Here is a 17,355-nt window from a genome sequence, read left to right on the forward strand (position 1 = left end):
TCCTCATGGTGACAAACATATTCACCAGCAACATTTCACTCTTCATTATATTGAGAATGACATATCTCAAACGTATATACCCAGCATTATAATCCAACTAGTCCTCCAGGGTTGCAACAGTAATGAGGACATATTCAATTTGTGACCTGACCCATTTTAAAATTACAAAAGCATGTAATACAAACAATCTTATATTTTGATTTTTTTCTAAGCGCCGACAATACATAGACCAACAATATGCACTTCTGGGACAGTATGGAAGAGACCCCATTGATCCCCCTGAGTGCCAAGACTACAGTTGTGCCTGGACCTTATGTGGATTATGTAGGGGAGGGGGAAACTCCTTTCTCTCAGCCACTCCTGTACACATTCACATCATGCACACCCATGTAATGAACTGCTGTTAATCATGAGTAATTAATCATGAGTAATCTCTGAACTGTTAGCCATTACCTTTGAGAATCATGGAGGATGGGAAAGTTCCAGAGGAGAAAGTTGAGAAGGGCAAACATAATACCTGTCTTTAAAAAGGGGCACAAAGGGGATCCAGGGGAATATAGACCTGTCAGCTTTGCTTCGGTACCTAGAAAGATACTTGAATAAATTATTAAACAATTAATTTGTAAGCAGCTAGAGAATAATAGGGTGATAAGTAAGAGCCAACATGGATTTGTCAAGAAAAAATCATACCAAACTAACTCAATTTCCTTCTTTGACAGGGTTACTGGGAGGAGAGGTAGATACACTGGAAGGTAGGGATAGCATACAGAGGGCCCTAGACAAATTAGAGGATTGGATCAAAATAAATCTGATGAGGTTCAACAAGGACAAATGCAGAGTCCTGCACTTAGGATGGAAGAATCCCATGCACCGCTACAGACTAGGGACCGAATGGCTCGGCAGCAGTTCTGCAGAAAAGGACCTAGGGGTTACAGTGGACGAGAAGCTGGATATGAGTCAACAGTGTGCCCTTTTTGCCAAGAAGGCCAATGGCATTTTGGGATGTATAAGTAGGGGCATTGCCAGCAGATCGAGGGACGTGATTGTTCGCCTCTATTTGACATTGGTGAGGCCTCATCTGGGGTACTGTGTCCAGTTTTGGCCCCACACTACAAGAAGGATGTGTAAAAATTGGAAAGAGTCCAGCGGAGGGCAACAAAAATGATTAGGGGACTGGAACACATGACTTATGAGGAGAGACTGAGGGAACTGGGATTGCTTAGTCTGCAGAAGAGAAGAATGAGGGGGGATTTGATAGCTGCTTTCAACTACCTGAAAGGGGGTTCCAAAGAGGATGGATCTAGACTGTTCTCAGTGGTAGCAGATGACAGAACTAGGAGTAATGGTCTCAAGTTGCAGTGGGGGAGGTTTAGGTTGGATATTAGGAAAAACTTTTTCACTAGGAGGGTGGTGAAACACTGAAATGCGTTACCTAGGGAGGTGGTGGAATCCCCTTCCTTAGAAATTTTTAAGGTCAGGCTTGACAAAGCCCTGGCTGGGATGATTTAATTGGGGATTGATCCTGCTCTGGGCAGGGGGTTGGACTAGATGACCTCCTGAGGTCCCTTCCCAACCTGATATTCTATGATACTGACCTAGTGGATGGGGGAAACTGTAGACATATCTTGATTTTAGTATGGCTTTTGACACAGTCCCACATGACATTTGAGCTCCCCTCCAGCCCTACATTTCTGTTTCTATGAACATAATATCCTTTTTTCTTTTTCTTTACTTTTTTTTTTGTAATGGCAGAATAAAGAAAAGGATCCCTGTGACTAACTGGATGTTTATCCTGATGAACATAAAATGAATATTCAGTTTTTTGAAGATTCTAAATGTTATCTGAAGACTTGTATCAAAAAGAGGCATGTTTAATGTCATTTTGATTACTTGTTAGTGCAAACTGCAATGTAACATTTAAAGACAACAGAGGAATGAGTATGTTGTCTATGATGCTTATAAACATGATAGATCGACAGTATTTCACAGTTTACATTAACAGCAGCTTCAGGAGAAATGTAATTATCAAATGAATTATAGAAGTTTTGGTATTCAAATTATTCATTTTATTTTTAATTGGCTTTTTTCAAGATAATTGGGTATGTTCCCATGTGTTTGTGGGAAGGGGGCACTGGGCTAATTGGCTTTGATGCACTTATTTTCTTTGGAAGTATAGAATGAATTCTACTATACTTTTGTTTAACATTTGTTTTCTGTTGTAGTTTCTTCTTAAAAAAATAGTATTTTCTGATATAAAGAACAGTTAAATCTATTTACTTTCCTCTGACCATTACCACTAAATATGTCTGATATCTCTACCTACTACCTGCCCATTACTATCTGAAAACACATTCCCAAAGTCCTTAGTCCTAGCTCAGGCAAAACTCCCATTGTATTCTATTCCAGTTTTGTTTGAGTTAGGACAGAATAAAAATTGCAAGACTAGTCACATAGCAGAGCTGTTTTCAAAAGGACAGTCCTCTAAGGAACATTCAGTGGTTGAAATGAATGTTTGAGAGATGTTATTTTGTTTCATTTTTAATCACAGAAGATAACTATGGTAAAATGAAAAAATGTAGATGATAAATAAATTAGTAATTGCAATTTGTATTTCTTGCCTTTTTTAGTATAGACTACAAGAGTAAACTGTTCAAGGATATATCTAACTAAAAACCCAGAAGCAAAGAATAAAGACTTCATGTTCCATTTTCTAGGAATCAGATTCTGCCACCATTGGCATTTTGTGCTGTGCCTTTCTATCTAGATACTCCCATTAATTCCAATGGGACTACTTAAGGAGTACGATATTACTCCGCATGACATAGGGTAGCAGAATATGGCCCTGAGTGATGATAAACTATAGCTTAAAGAGCCTGATTTCAAAAATCCTTCCCAGGTTGTGATTTTTCTTTATTTAGCCTGTGTTTTTAGGGGTTCATACTGCAAACAAAGAAAACATTTGCAAATGCTGAAATTATTGCTATCCGCTTGGTAGTTAGTTTTTATACAACTATAGTGCTAAATCTGGCTTGCTTTAAAAACGTCAGTAGCCTCATTTGTAAAAGGGATTTTATAATTACTTGGATTAATTAATAAAGTTTACTTTAGCTTTCCCATTAGGTACTGTAGCTCACGAAAGCTTATGCTCAGATAAATTTGTTAGTCTCTAAGGCGCCACAAGTACTCCTTTTCTATTTAGCAAGTGTTTCCCAACAGATCTAGTTGGGTTTTGACTCCTGTTATAGACTTCTCTTTGGGAGACTATGATCGATATGAAAATACAGTGATTCAAAACAGCCTCTTTGAAACAAAGTATTATTTACGTAACCTCAGGCATGTACCAAACAGAGAGGAAAGGGTTAAAACAACAAAAGGTCTATACACATATTATCTTACCTAAACCTTAGTCTTTCCTTGTAAGCTTAAATAGGTCCCACTTGTCCCAGGTACTTCCAACATTGGAGCTGGGTGAGGCAGACTTCATCCCTGGAGTCTCTGCCTCAGTCTGACCCTCAGTCACTGTCTCCCCACTCTGAAATCAGCTTTTTTTATCCATCTCAAAGTTACTTTGTCTTCTGTGGGACTCCTGAACCTAGTCAATCCAGTTTAAGCATCTCACTAGGGAGGCCAGAGGTAGACTTCCAGCAGTGGATTTGTCCATTAAACACTGGCAACTGAGTCATAGTCAGTGTCTCCCTTCCTGGGGTTCTATAAAACCACCCAGGACTGAGTTAGCTCACAAAAGCTTATGCTCAAATAAATTTGTTAGTCTCTAAGGTGCCACAGATACTCCTTTTCTTTTTTGCGGATACAGACTAACACGGCTGCTACTCTGAAATCTTTCCTTCTGTGTAAGAGACAGCATGATACTGCTCATGTAGACAGAGACACACTATATATATATATATTTTTTAAATATTGATATCTCCCACACTCTTCTGAAGACTAAAATAGGTAGAAATCTACATACAGCAGATGAGGATCTGCTCCACAGTTTCTGCATTCTGGAAATAAATAATTTAATATTTATTTGAAACATATACAAAAAGTTCCAATCCTGCAAAGACTTATATATGTGAATAGTCTCACTGGTGCCAATGGGACTACTTACATGCTTTAAATTAAGCATGAGAGTAATTATTTGTGGGACTGGGGCCTTAATCTGTAAATGCCTGATTCTCAGAGTTGCCGAGCATCTATTGCTCCCATTGATTTAACAGGAGTTGTGGATACTCAGCACTTCTTGGGATCAAGACATAAACTTTTGACTCTGATATTGTGCATGGTTGAGCATGAGCAATTCATACCGTACTCTAATTGCTTCCCCCTCTGTTAGCTTTATATATATATATATGAAAGAAAGAATTTTTTAACACTTTAATCCTATACTTTGGAAAGTCTTGCATATAGCTTTCACAATAACATTTCATAATAAATGAAATAATATTCCCTCCAAATGAATTTCCGCAATAAACTGTTAGTAAGCTACAAAACCTCATATACAAGCCTTTACGATTTCTGGATAATTCCGCCAATCTAGCTCTATAGAGAAGACCTTTTTATCCCTCCCTCTCTCTCTCTCTCTTTAAGCCTCCATATTGCTATTGTTTCTCACCAGCTCCAAATTCTGTTCCCTAAGAATGTAAATACATAAAAAATACAATCTGTCTGCATCCAAACCGAACCTTACTATGTTCAGAAACCCAATACTGGCTTCAGTTAGACTACTAATGTGAAAAAGCACTACTGGATTGGGTTCAGGCTAATTAATCAGAGTCATCAGTCATAACTGTTAATAGAAAAAACCTCTGCATTAATTTTAATTACTGCCTTTGACATTTCTAAACAGGAAATGGCAAATGACAAAAGGCCAGTAAGTGCTCATGTACCTTGCAATCCAACTTTTGGGGCATCACAAAGAAATAATGAATTCTTAACTTCATCAACGTCTTCATGTCATAACAGTGTACAAACTACGGTAGTGAAGCGGTTTGTGAATAAAGTCATCACATCTTCTTCCCACTTATATCATTTGCCAAGGTAAGATTTTTAATTTGGTATTTTGTGATATGCTGCAAAGAATATAATTGAGCAAAATAACTTTATTAGCAACAGTTTAAAGCTGAAAATAGAGGTAATTTTAAAATATAATTTCATGGTTGCACAGTAACATTTACTGTTAGTTTCTTTTAATCAATCTGAAAAGTGCCTCAGAACATTGCAGATATGCAGCAATGTTTTAGCTATAGCTCACTCTGAGCTATCTAAATTTGAGTTTATCTAGATTTTTAATCATCTCAAAATTAGTGGTTTGTGGCATTGAAGCCTTAAAAACAAAGGCCCCTCTTCTTCAGATTTTCAGATTTTTTCATTTGGTTAGATATTAGTCCTTCTCCTGGAATTCCCCAGCCATGCGGGGAACAGGAATGCCAAGCCAGCACCCTAGTAGTCAATTTAAGTCATTATAGCAATACAAATTATGTAAATATACAAACATGATTAAAGATACAAGATGTTGCACATGTATATTTAAGGGGCAAATCCTTATGTGTCATACAAGCCATGCAAAGGCATAAGATGGCATAAGGCACCACCCTTACTTCCCTATTTGGGCTACCCATCCTGTGGGTAGCTGCGGAGGGATGGGGCCACTGTATCCTTGGTTCTGCCTCCCCCATCATGCAGCAAGTGTACCTGTAACAGGTTTAAATCTGGTGCAGTTTATTTTTTCCCTTAATAAAAGGGAAAATTGGGAGATTGGAGCTCTTGGAATCACAACCAACTTTGTGGTCCACTCCTGATGCCCTATCCCTCAAGCAGAATGGAGCCCTTCTCCTACACATCTTAGGAAATCAAAGAAAGTCCTCTTCTACAAGCTTTAGGAGCTCTGCAACTTACCTTACAAGATGCATAGTGAATGAAGCAAGTATTCATGTACTCATTAACTAATGGGTTTGTGCATTTACTGTAAGTACACATTTTTGTTTCTAGGAAGATTATTTAATTGTAAGAAAGTTTATCCTTGGCTCACTAACAAACAAAGTTTTATGCTTCTTTCTAAGCTCCTACTGTTTTGCAGAGAACAGAGGTTGGAAACAATATGCTGTATTTTAACAAGATGTGAACAAAACTTGATAATTTTAACACAGTACACCTGGCATAGGGCTAATCCTAGAACAGAAGTAAGCATTTTTTATTAAAACAAACATATTAATTATCTGATAGTTTATACTAGGGCTATTGATTAATCGCAGTTAATTCAAGCAATAACTCAAACAAATGAATTGCAGTTACAAAAATTAATTGCAATTAATCGCAGTTTTAATCGCACTGTTAAACAAAAGAATACCAATTGAAATTTCTTTAATATTTTGGATGTTTTTCTACATTTTCATATATATTGTATTCTGTGTTGTAACTGAAATGAAAGTGTATATTATTTTTGATTACAAATATTTGCACTGTAAAAATGATAAACAAAAGAAATAGTATTTTTCAGTGCACCTCATACAAGTACTATAGTGCAATCTTTGTCATGAAAGTGCAACTTACAAATGTAGATTTATTTTTGTTACATAACTGCACTCAAAAACAAAACAATGTAAAACTTCAGAGCCTACAAGTCTACTCAGTCCTACTTCTTGTACAGCCAATCGCTCAGACAAACAAGTTTGTTTACATTTGCAAGAGATAATGCTGTCCACTTCTTGTTTACAATGTCACCTGAAAGTGAGAACAGGTATTTGCATGGCACTTTTGTAGCTGGCATTGCAAGGTATTTACATGCCAGATATGCTAAACATTCATATGCCCCTTCATCCTTCGGCCACCATTCCAGTGGACATGCTTCCATGCTGATGACGCTCATTAAAAAAAAATAATGCATTAATTAAATTTGTGACTGAACTCCTTGGGGGGCAATGGTATGTCCCCTGCTCTGTATTACCCGCATTTTGCCATATATTTCATGTTATAGCAGCCTCGGATGAAGACCCCCCACATGTTGTTCATTTTAAGAACACTTTCGCTGCAGATTTGACAAAACGCAAAGAAGGTACCAATGTGAGATTTCTAAAGATAGCTACAACACTCAACCCAAGGTTTAAGAATCTGAAGTGCCTTCCAAAATCTGAGAGGGATAAGCAGTGGAGCATGCTTTCAGAAGTCTTAAATGAGCAACACTCTGATGCAGAAACCACAGAACTATTAGAATTCTTTGAGAGGGTCAACAACCAAGTGGACCAAGGGGATCCAGTGGATATAGTGTACTTAGATTTCCAGAAAACCTTTGACAAGGTCCCTCACAAAAGTTACATAAATTAAGTTGTCATGGGATAAGAGGGAAGATCCTTTCATTGATTGAGAAATAGTTAAAAGACAGGGAACAAAGGGTAGGAATAAATAGTAAATTTTCAGAATGGAGAGGGGTAACTAGTGGTGTTCCCCAATGATCAGTCTCGGACCAATCCTATTCTACTTATTCATAAATGATCTGGAGAAAGGGGTAAACAGTGAGGTGGCAAAGTTTGCAGATAATACTAAACTGCTCAAGATAGTTAAGACCAAAGCAGACTGTGAAGAACTTTAAAAAGATCTCACAAAACTAAGTGATTGGGCAACAAAATGGCAAATGAAATTTAATGTGGATAAATGTAAAGTAATGCACGTTGGAAAAAATAACCCCAACTATACATACAATATAATGGGGGCTAATTTAGCTACAACTAATCAGACTCAAATTTCTTTGAGTCATTGTGGATAGTTCTCTGAAGACGTCCACGCAGTGTGCAGCGGCAGTCAAAAAAGCAAACGGGATGTTAGGAATCAGTAAAAAAGTGATAGAGAATAAGATGGAGACTATCTTATTGCCCTTATATAAATCCATGGTATGCCCACATCTTGAATACTGCGTACAGATGTGGTCCCCTCATCTCAAAAAATATATACTGGCATTAGAAAAGGTTCAGAAAAGGGCAACTAAAATGATTGGGGGTTTGGAACAGGTCCCATATGAGGAGAGATCAAAGAGGCTCAGATTTTTTAGCTTGGAAAAGAGGAGACTAAGGGGGTGATATGACAGAGGTATATAAAATCATGAGTGGTGTGGAGAAAGTGAATAAGTAAAAGTTATTTACTGGTTCCCATAATATAAGAACTAGGGGCCAACAAATGAAATTAATGGGCAGCAGGTTTAAAACAAATAAAAGGAAGTTCTTCACTCAGCGCACAGTCAACCTGTGGAACTCCTTGCCTGAGGAGGTTTTGAAGGCTAGGACTATAACAGGGTTTAAAAGAGAACTGGATAAATTCATAAATTAAGTCCATTAATGGCTGTTAGCCACAATGGGTAAGGAATGGTGTCCCTAGCCTCTGTTTGTCAGAGGGTGGAGATGGATGGCCGGAGAGAGATCACTTGATCATTACCTGTTAGGTTCACTCCTTCTGGGGCACCTGGCATTGGCCACTGTCGGTAGACAGGATACTGGGCTGGATGGACCTTTGGTCTGACCCAGTATGGCCATTCTTATGTTCTTATGCGACGCCGGTTACAACAGTGCCATGCGAATGCCTGTTCTTACTTTCAGGTGATATTGTAAACAAGAAGCGGGCAGTATTATCTCCTGCAAATGTAAACAAACTTGTTTGTCTGAGTGATTGGCTGAACAAGAAGTAGGACTGAGTGGACTTGCAGCCTCTAAAATTTTACATTTTTTTAATGCAATCTTTTTGTACATAATTCTACATTTGGAAGTTCAACTTCCATGATAAAGAGATTGCATTACAGTACTTGTATGAGGTGAATTTAAAAATACTATTTCTTTTGTTTTTTACAGTGCAAATATTTGTAATCAAAAATAAATATAAAGTAAGCACGGTACACTTTGTATTCTGTGTTGTAATTGAAATCAGTATATTTGAAAATGTAGAAAGCATCCAAAAATGTTTATATAAATGCTATTCTATTATTGTTTAACAGTGCAATTAATCTCAATTAATTTTTTTAATCACTTGGACAGCCCTAGTTTATACACTTATCACAATATTGTCTCAGTGCTTCAGGAGAGGAGCTGGTGATACGATACACTTAAGTCACTTAGCCCAGTTAGTGGTTCCTACATTGTTTCCTGTTGTTTTATTTCCAAAGAGTTTATAATCTAACTAGATAAAAAACAAAGTTTTGAGGAAATGGTTGTAACATAAAAGCATTGATTGCCTTTGAATTGGGGGGTTATGTTTGGCATCTGTCTTTCAATATCCGTAGTTTAATTTTTAAATAAAATTTGTGTTTACATTACATTGTAAGCAAAATAAACTTCCCCCCTACTTGCTTATTTTAAACCCCTGCCCCTTGTTCTCTCCTACTTGTTTCTATAAGATGCTCTCCACTGTGGAGCCCATTCCTCACAATGTACCCCATGCCAGTAGTACCTTTTTCTTTCTTCTCACCACGTCTCTAGTGTAGCTAAAGTATGGCTTGATTTATATTCATAGTTGCCTACATAACCAACACTGAAAACTTAAATTTGGACCATGGGTGGCCTACATGCAGCAGCTCTTGCAAATAAGCTAAAAGGAAAGCCTCCTCTACCTGGCTGATTTAGTAACAGCTGTGCTGATCCTATTTTGTTAGAGATGGTTCTTATTGCATTCCTTCCTCTGTCTCAAATGTGGGGAGTCTTTCGTTTGGACTGGGAGGGAAAAGAAAATCCTGGGGCCCCTTTATAATTTGTGTCGTAACTTTCTTGTTCATTGAAATTGGACATAGTGTTATCACAACAGTATTATGATGATGTCAGTGCAAACCTCTTGCAGAAAAAATGTCAGACCAAAATAGAATGAAATAATGGGAGTACAATCAATGGAGAGTACATTACAGTATCAACTCAAAATGATAAAGGTATAAATCCACTAGGATGGCATGGTCTGTCAATACAAAGTTATACTAATGCAGTTATTTGCAGTAGACAATTAGGTGGCAAAACAAAATAATATCAGTGCAAGTCTATATAAACATGTATATGATGCCTGGAGGAAGATAGGTTAGCAATGTGAACTTCCGTTATAGCTAAGTCTCAATACTTTCATTATTTAAATGTTTTATGCGGATAAATATTTAGAGAGATATAAACTAGCTTGGCATCTAGATTGTACTAGTTGCAGTTAGTCCAACAAGAAGTTTAACTACTATTAAAATAGTAATAAGATATAGTTTAGCTTAAAATACAATTAATATTAAAATAAATCACTATATCTCTTGAGCAAGGTTTTAAGTGCTCCAAAAATATAAAGCAAGAAATATATGCTTGTCAAATATACAGTATAAATAAATAATTTAGGTGAAAATGGATGACTAGATATAACAAAAAGACGACCAAATAATGAAGGGCTAAAGAGTGGTTGTTACATTTGATGTACTTCATTGTATATTGTAAGTAATTGCTATCCATAAAAATTCTGTGGCTTCTGTATAAGAAAAAGGAGACAATTTGACAGGCAACACTGGTACTAAGCGACAGCAAGTACAAATCCTTGGCAACTGTCATTACCCTGCTGTTGAATTCACATCCAAAACTGTGTGATAACTTCGACCTGCATACTTGTTATTGAACCAGGGTCTGTCAAAGTAGCCACATTTTCCACTTATGAATAGGATTGTTAGCCTCATGTAGATTTAGGTCTTAGAAAACTCAAAACTGTGTAGAATGCTTTCTTTTACTTAAAAGAATACTATTGTTTTGTGCTTAAATAATAAAAATATGTTGAAGTGTATCCTGGTTAAATTTTCATGGATAGTTTGAAAAATCTCTTTGAAAAATTTATAGTAAAATAAAACTTCTATGTTGTATCTAAATTAATTTAAAGTGTATGAATTAGAGATTAGAATAATTTCCTTTTATAATAACTACAAACCTCTCTCTAAAAACTTCCTCAATATAATCACACAAAGAAGCAATTCTAGAACTGCTAGTAAATATGCAATAAAAATTTTAGGCCTCAATACACATAGGGTTTGGGATTCTTTTGTTTCTTTCATTTAAGCATCTCCAGTGTGTCCTATTGCTTTAATTCTTGGCCACTTTTTTTCTCAATATTAAACCCAACAGTAGGAGCCCTACACAAGCATGTTTCCTTGTGCCACAAACATGGGATGACAACCTTTTGGCTCGATTTAACATGGATCTGAACAGGAATTTTGCCTTAATAAGGAGTGAAGAATCATACATTTTACCATGACACTGAATATCATTTCACAGATCACATGACAAAGTCTCTAAAAAAATAGTGTAGTTTTTCCAGGAGTTAACATGATGTGGTCAGACATGCTTCAGCGCAGGATCTGGTGGGGAGCCCTGAGCCCCTCCAGGGTGGACAAGGCAAGGAGGTATGTGAATAGGGAGGTGGCCAAATTCCTTTGGACAATAGGAAGGATAGTAATTTCACATCTTGGCATAGTATATGGGGCAGCAGAGTTGTTTCGGGAGGATGGGGTTCACCTGTCTGACTTAGGTGCCATCATTTTTTTACCAACTGATATAAAAGATGGCATTAGGAGATGTCTGGAAACCTGACTGGGTGTGGGGAGGAGACAGCCAAGCTAATTGCTGACGCCTCCTTGTGGCAGATGTCCAGTGCAGGTACTCCGTAGGGAAGGTATACAGTGACTGGATAAATGGCTTGGAAAAGGACTTAAAAAGAGGTGTTCGTTAAAGGAGCGAATGGGGGGCAGTTGGGCACTCCTATGATTGGTATGGCAGGGAGCCAACCCCCCATTCTTATAGCCCACCTTAAGCCTCCTAAAAGGCAGGGGTGGAGGGTGAGTTCCTGGCAATGGATTTACTGGAGGCCCTGGGAGGCAAAAAGAGGGGGAGCTGGTGGCAGCCCCTCACCACGGGTATGGAAAAAGAGGGGGAACTGGTAAAAGCCCCCCAGGTTACTATGGAATAAACATGGGGGTTACCTGCACTGTACACTTATCTACCGGGTAGTCCCAGACATCTAATAATATAAGTTGCAGCCTGATTAAACCATGTCAAATGTCTCCTGTCCTTCTTTCGGCATATCCAGACAATGAACCCAAACTATAGGAGCACTACACAAGCATGTTTCCTTGTGCCACAAACATGGTATTACAACCTTTTGGCTCAATTTAACATTGATCTGAACAGGAATTTTGCCTTAATGAGTGAAAACCCATTGTTTCATGTTCTCTGTGTATATAAATCTCCCCATTGTATTTTCCACTGAATGCATCTGATGAAGTGAGCTGTAGCTCACGAAAGCTTATGCTCAAATAAATTTGTTAGTCTCTAAGGTGCCACAAGTCCTCCTTTTCTTTTTGCGGATACAGCCTAACACAGCTGCTACTCTGAAACCTGACATTTTACCATGGCACTTAATGTCATTTCACAAATCACATGACAAAGTCTCTAAAAAAATAGTGTAGTTTTTCACTACAGGCTGAGCTCTTCACCCTATATTAGGTCTCCAATGAACTGTGCGCTAGGGTTGTGTTCAGACTAGCATTTTCTTAACATGTCCCAACATTGCACTACCTCAAGTATAAGTCTGCTGTTGGTAGCAAATGTGGTACTAGAGTAGACTAACTGTTGGCATGTTAACCATCTATAGATTGCACCCCAGTTAAAATATGGGTGCTGTTGACCCACCTGTGTATACTAGTGCTCTTACACTGGTGTCCACTGGTGAAACTGAACAATGGTGGTACCATGATGGAAAATTTTAAGAAAATACTAGTGTGTACACAGGCTACAAGTCCTAAGTTAGTATCATACCTATTTTCCTTTAATAACGGTCTTATTCACCAGCAGATCATTTGTAATGTGGTATATGTGGTTGAAAAATATTTCTAAGAATTCATTAGTGGTAAATATTAAGTAACAATTCTTTACTAAAATAAATGACTCACTTGTTAGTTTATTTTTCAGAGGTAAAGCCAAGGCAGTTAATATTCAAACAAAATAATTGACTCTTCAGTAAGGAAAGTACCAAGGATTTTTTTCAGTAATAAGTAATGGGATCTAATAGATGTTATTGTAAAAAAGAAAACAAGATATTCTTCACTTTTCAAATGGCCCATAAGACAGCGGTGGAGGAAAATGGACATTTACAAGATATTCATGTCTTTTTTTGTCTCACTAATCAGAATTCAAAACACACCTCAATATGTTTATGGCCGGAGTGCTACATAGATTTTGTTCTTGATTTAACTGAAACTCTTAACATTAATTTAATCACAGTATTTTGATATATAATATTTGAATTGCTGTGTTAAAGATACTGCAAGACATGCAAAAAAAATCTTATAATTTGTGGGTGTGACATCACCAGGCTCTTGTAGTTCGTGGGAACAATGTGACACCCATGAATTATGAGAATCTGCAAGCTAGAGTGAGGAACTGACCATGTCAGACTCTTCTGTTGCTTCTGCTTGGCTGTTGATACTACTAAGACACCCTCCAGTCTTAAGAAAAAAGTGAATAAAAAATAAATTTTGATCTATATCTGGATATATATAATGCCAATCTTGTGGTGTATTACATCATTTATTTCTATGACATCAGTGTAATATTAGTCCCAAATTTAGACCTGTCTGTTGTTTATTCTCTATTTTTGTTCTTTAAAAAAATTTTTTTTGCCTTATGATTGTTAATTTTTTAATGTTATAAGTGAATTTATTGCATATTTTAAGTGAAGCAAGACTAGCAGTGGTCTGACTCAGGCATAAATCAGGTAGGTTCTGCAACCTGCCCCAGATATAGCTCTTTCAGTTTTCCTCAATCTTGACCTTCAGCAGTTCCTGCTACTCTAATTCTGGATCTCTCTTAAGCAGAGCTTAATTGAGTTAATTCGGCAATGGTTTTATGACATGCACAAGTGAGGACTAATATAAAACTATTCAAACACATTTTCACTAATGACTTGAACGAGAATTTGAATCTGGGTTTTCAGGGTTAGAGTTTAGTAGTGGAAGAAAGGACAGATTTCTTAATACAAAAACAAAACGAAAATCAAAACACACACAAAACTATTTTAAGGGAACACGAACAGGTTAAAAATCATTTGGAAATGTCTTTACTTTCGTTATTAGTAACATCTTAGATTGTTAAAGCAACATTTAAAACATTATTTACATTTTACTTGTTATATTGTTTGCCTATACTTAGAGAAATGGAAAAATAAACAATGAAAGTAAATTTGCAAGTTTTGCTTTTGTTTCTAGTCAATTTCACATTCAGGTACTCATTCACTGCCACAATTTTGCAATATTTGAATCACACACGGAGAGAAAAGTGTATTCATTTTACAAAAGGTTGATGTGTCTGTTGAGGGGTTGGGGTTTTTTTTTTGTAATTTCAGGGAATATTTCTATCAGATTTTGTAAAACCTAATTTTTACTGAAACTACAGCTGGGATTTACAAAAGAGCTATAGGGATTGAGGTGCCTAATTCCTGCTGAATTTCTGCCTAGCTCCCTTTGAAAATCTCAGGCTACATTTAATGGAATCTCAGTTTACTTTTTCAATGGCCTGTTATTTTGTTTTATTATATCTAAGTTGAACAAAAGACTTTTGTAAGCTTAAAAATAGTTTTAAAGTAAATTGAAAATCTTATTTTCCTCCTTGAGATTTTGTCTTGGACTGTTTTCAAAATCTGCTAACTATTATGGCAATTTCTTGGTGCCTTAATGATTTGGTTTCTTTTTCTTCCACTTTTCAAGTGTACATTGACATTAAATAAGTTCACCCATGCTTGTCACTTATCAGGTTTTCCCAAGTCCTCGCAGATTCAATAATTACTTAAACTAAGCAAAAGGCCAGCATAAGAGGATATAATTTTATGTTTTCCTCTATATTTTTCTTTCAGAAAATGTATTTCCCCCTATGCAAAAACGGCAATTAAAAATACTGACGGAAAGCAAAACTCTAGACAGCCTGTGTTTGGCCCTAACATTCATCTGCAATCGGCAGTGGTATCAAGAAGGTCAGGACTTCAAGATTGTTCCACACATCAAACAAAATCAGTTCAGAGCAGTGATAGAATATCAGACCTAGGCAGCTACAAATCAAACAGTACAAACAATTTCTGCCTTATATCGCCATCCAAGAAAAACAGACCCGTCAGTGCTCCAGCAGGTCAGCTAAGGTAATCAAAGCTGTTCTATGTTGCTTTTAACTGTGACTGTTGATGCTGTTTCTCCTTTCAACAGAAATAATAATGATGATTCAATTGATACTCCAAAACATACAAATAAAAGACATTGCTAATTTTATTCATTTTTAAGATATATTGCATTCTTTAAGATTTATTTATTTCTAGTGTCGTGTGTGTGCGTGCACATGCACATAATACATTTATATATGCAGCATATATATATATACACAACATAAATTGCATCCATTAGCCCTCTGGGTATATTTTTATAATTTCACACAAAAAGCAGTTTAATAATAAATTGTAGTAATACCTCACTAAGAGTCAGACTCTAAATTCCTTACTCACATGGGTTAGCAGTTTCTCACACAATGACTTCTTGACTTTAATGAGACTACTTGTGTTAAGAACTGCCCACTAGTATAAATAAGGGATTAAAAATCTTATAGAACAAAAAGTCCTTTAACTATTACTTTCATTACAGAGCAAGAAACTTGGAAATTGTCAAATACCTCTACTTTATGGTTATGTGCATAAAAGTACCGATTGTGTAAAGGTTCAATCTAGTGCCCATTAAAATTGTTTGAAAGATTTCCATTTAGTGGAGTTGAATCACATGCTTAGGCCTCAAACCTGCTCTGAGTTCTTTATCGTTGTACCTGTGCCCTTACACAGAGCTCAGTGCAGGATTGTGGCCTTAGATTACAAATGTTCTTGTTAAAACATGCAGCTTTCCTATAGCTGTGCAATAGAAATTCTTTGTTTTCTAAGAAAAGCCTTACAGTGCAATAGCACTATAGATTATTTTATTGTGGAATTACCCTTTTAAAAATAGTATTGAGAGTATTTTTTCTTTATTGGATGTTAGTGCATTACATTTTATTAGCTAATGGTATTGAATATATTTTGCATTCTGAAGAACAGAAACATTGACAGAAGGCCCCATTATACAGTCTACAGTTAGAATTGCTGTCAAATTCTATGGGAATTTTGCCTGAGTGAGGGCTACAGCATTAGCTCTTAATTTTTGAACTAAGAGCAAATCATTAAGTTATATTGAATTATAAAGAAATTGAATTATGCACTGAAAACACTAATAAAAATATTGTTGATTTTTCTAGCACCAATTTTCTAATTTACAAAATTTAATCAAATGCTGATGGTATTGGAGACTCATTTTTAAAGATTGAAGAGATCTTTTTTGTTATTAAAGCCATAATAAAAAGGGCTTTGAAGATGCTGCATAACAACTTCATACTTGAGTTATAAAGGTCCTCTCTGAATGTGGTATATTACAAATAAAATATAATAAATATCAAAAATAAACTAAATATGTGATAGAAGGATATCGATCTAAATCTATTTTATTTAAAGGACTCCAATTTCCTTACATAGTATATTAAAAACTCAAGTATTCTGATTTAAATATCTATAATGTGAGGAGTCATCAAGGGATTATATTAAAAATATTCATTTTACATAATTGTATATAAAAAGACCTTAGAAATAGATGCTTTAAACAAAATACAAATTAACTTTTTCTCTGGTCAAGCTAAATTGGTTTTATTTGCAACAGATGTACACAGTTCTCTTCGTCAAGACTCCAGCTGGCCCAGAAAGAATCTGAAGTGCCCCAAGTTATTAAATGCCAGCCAGGGGTAATCAAAGCAACAGCTTACAAGAATGGCACAAGAAGTATCTTTGCTAAAATTGCTGTACCATCCATTAAACTGGTAAATACTAATACAAAGTTTTCTTACATGCATTCACTGTATTTATAGTTTGTACTTTATACCATGAGGTAAAGAAAGAAGTTGCCTTTTATTTTAAAATGAGCTAATATTAAAATTATTCCTTTCCAGGATGTGTATAATATACATATATGATACACATAAAATTTGTGAATAATTAACGCATACTACTATATAAACACTGTTCAAGTAAATAGGAGCTACAGAGTGTAAAATGTTGAGTTCATTCATAACAAATTACAATATTGTGTGAGACTAAAAAGAAACAATAATAATTTTTGAAAATTCTTTGTAATGTTATGTTATCTACTGTGTTTTCATCATCCTGTTATCAGTTAACTGCCAGCAATGATTACAAAAAACCTAAGTTACTTATAGTGCAGTTACTATGGTTGGTAAATCATTTAAGCATGAATTTCTAAATTTTTAG

At 36.0% G+C, this 17,355-nt stretch overlaps 1 protein-coding gene across 1 annotated transcript in view; it reads left to right on the forward strand.

The window, feature by feature from the left end:
* The window catches only part of DCDC1 (doublecortin domain containing 1), a 411,407-nt gene that overhangs the window by 35,278 nt on the left and 358,774 nt on the right, over positions 1–17,355 (forward strand). Inside the window, 3 exon segments of the mRNA XM_077819961.1 lie at positions 4,850–5,040; positions 14,887–15,165; positions 16,751–16,907. Of these exon segments, the coding sequence (XP_077676087.1) occupies positions 4,850–5,040; positions 14,887–15,165; positions 16,751–16,907 (627 nt within the window).

The sequence above is a fragment of the Eretmochelys imbricata genome, chromosome 6 (genome assembly GCF_965152235.1).
Source record: "Eretmochelys imbricata isolate rEreImb1 chromosome 6, rEreImb1.hap1, whole genome shotgun sequence".
Lineage (NCBI taxonomy): Eukaryota > Metazoa > Chordata > Testudines > Cheloniidae > Eretmochelys > Eretmochelys imbricata.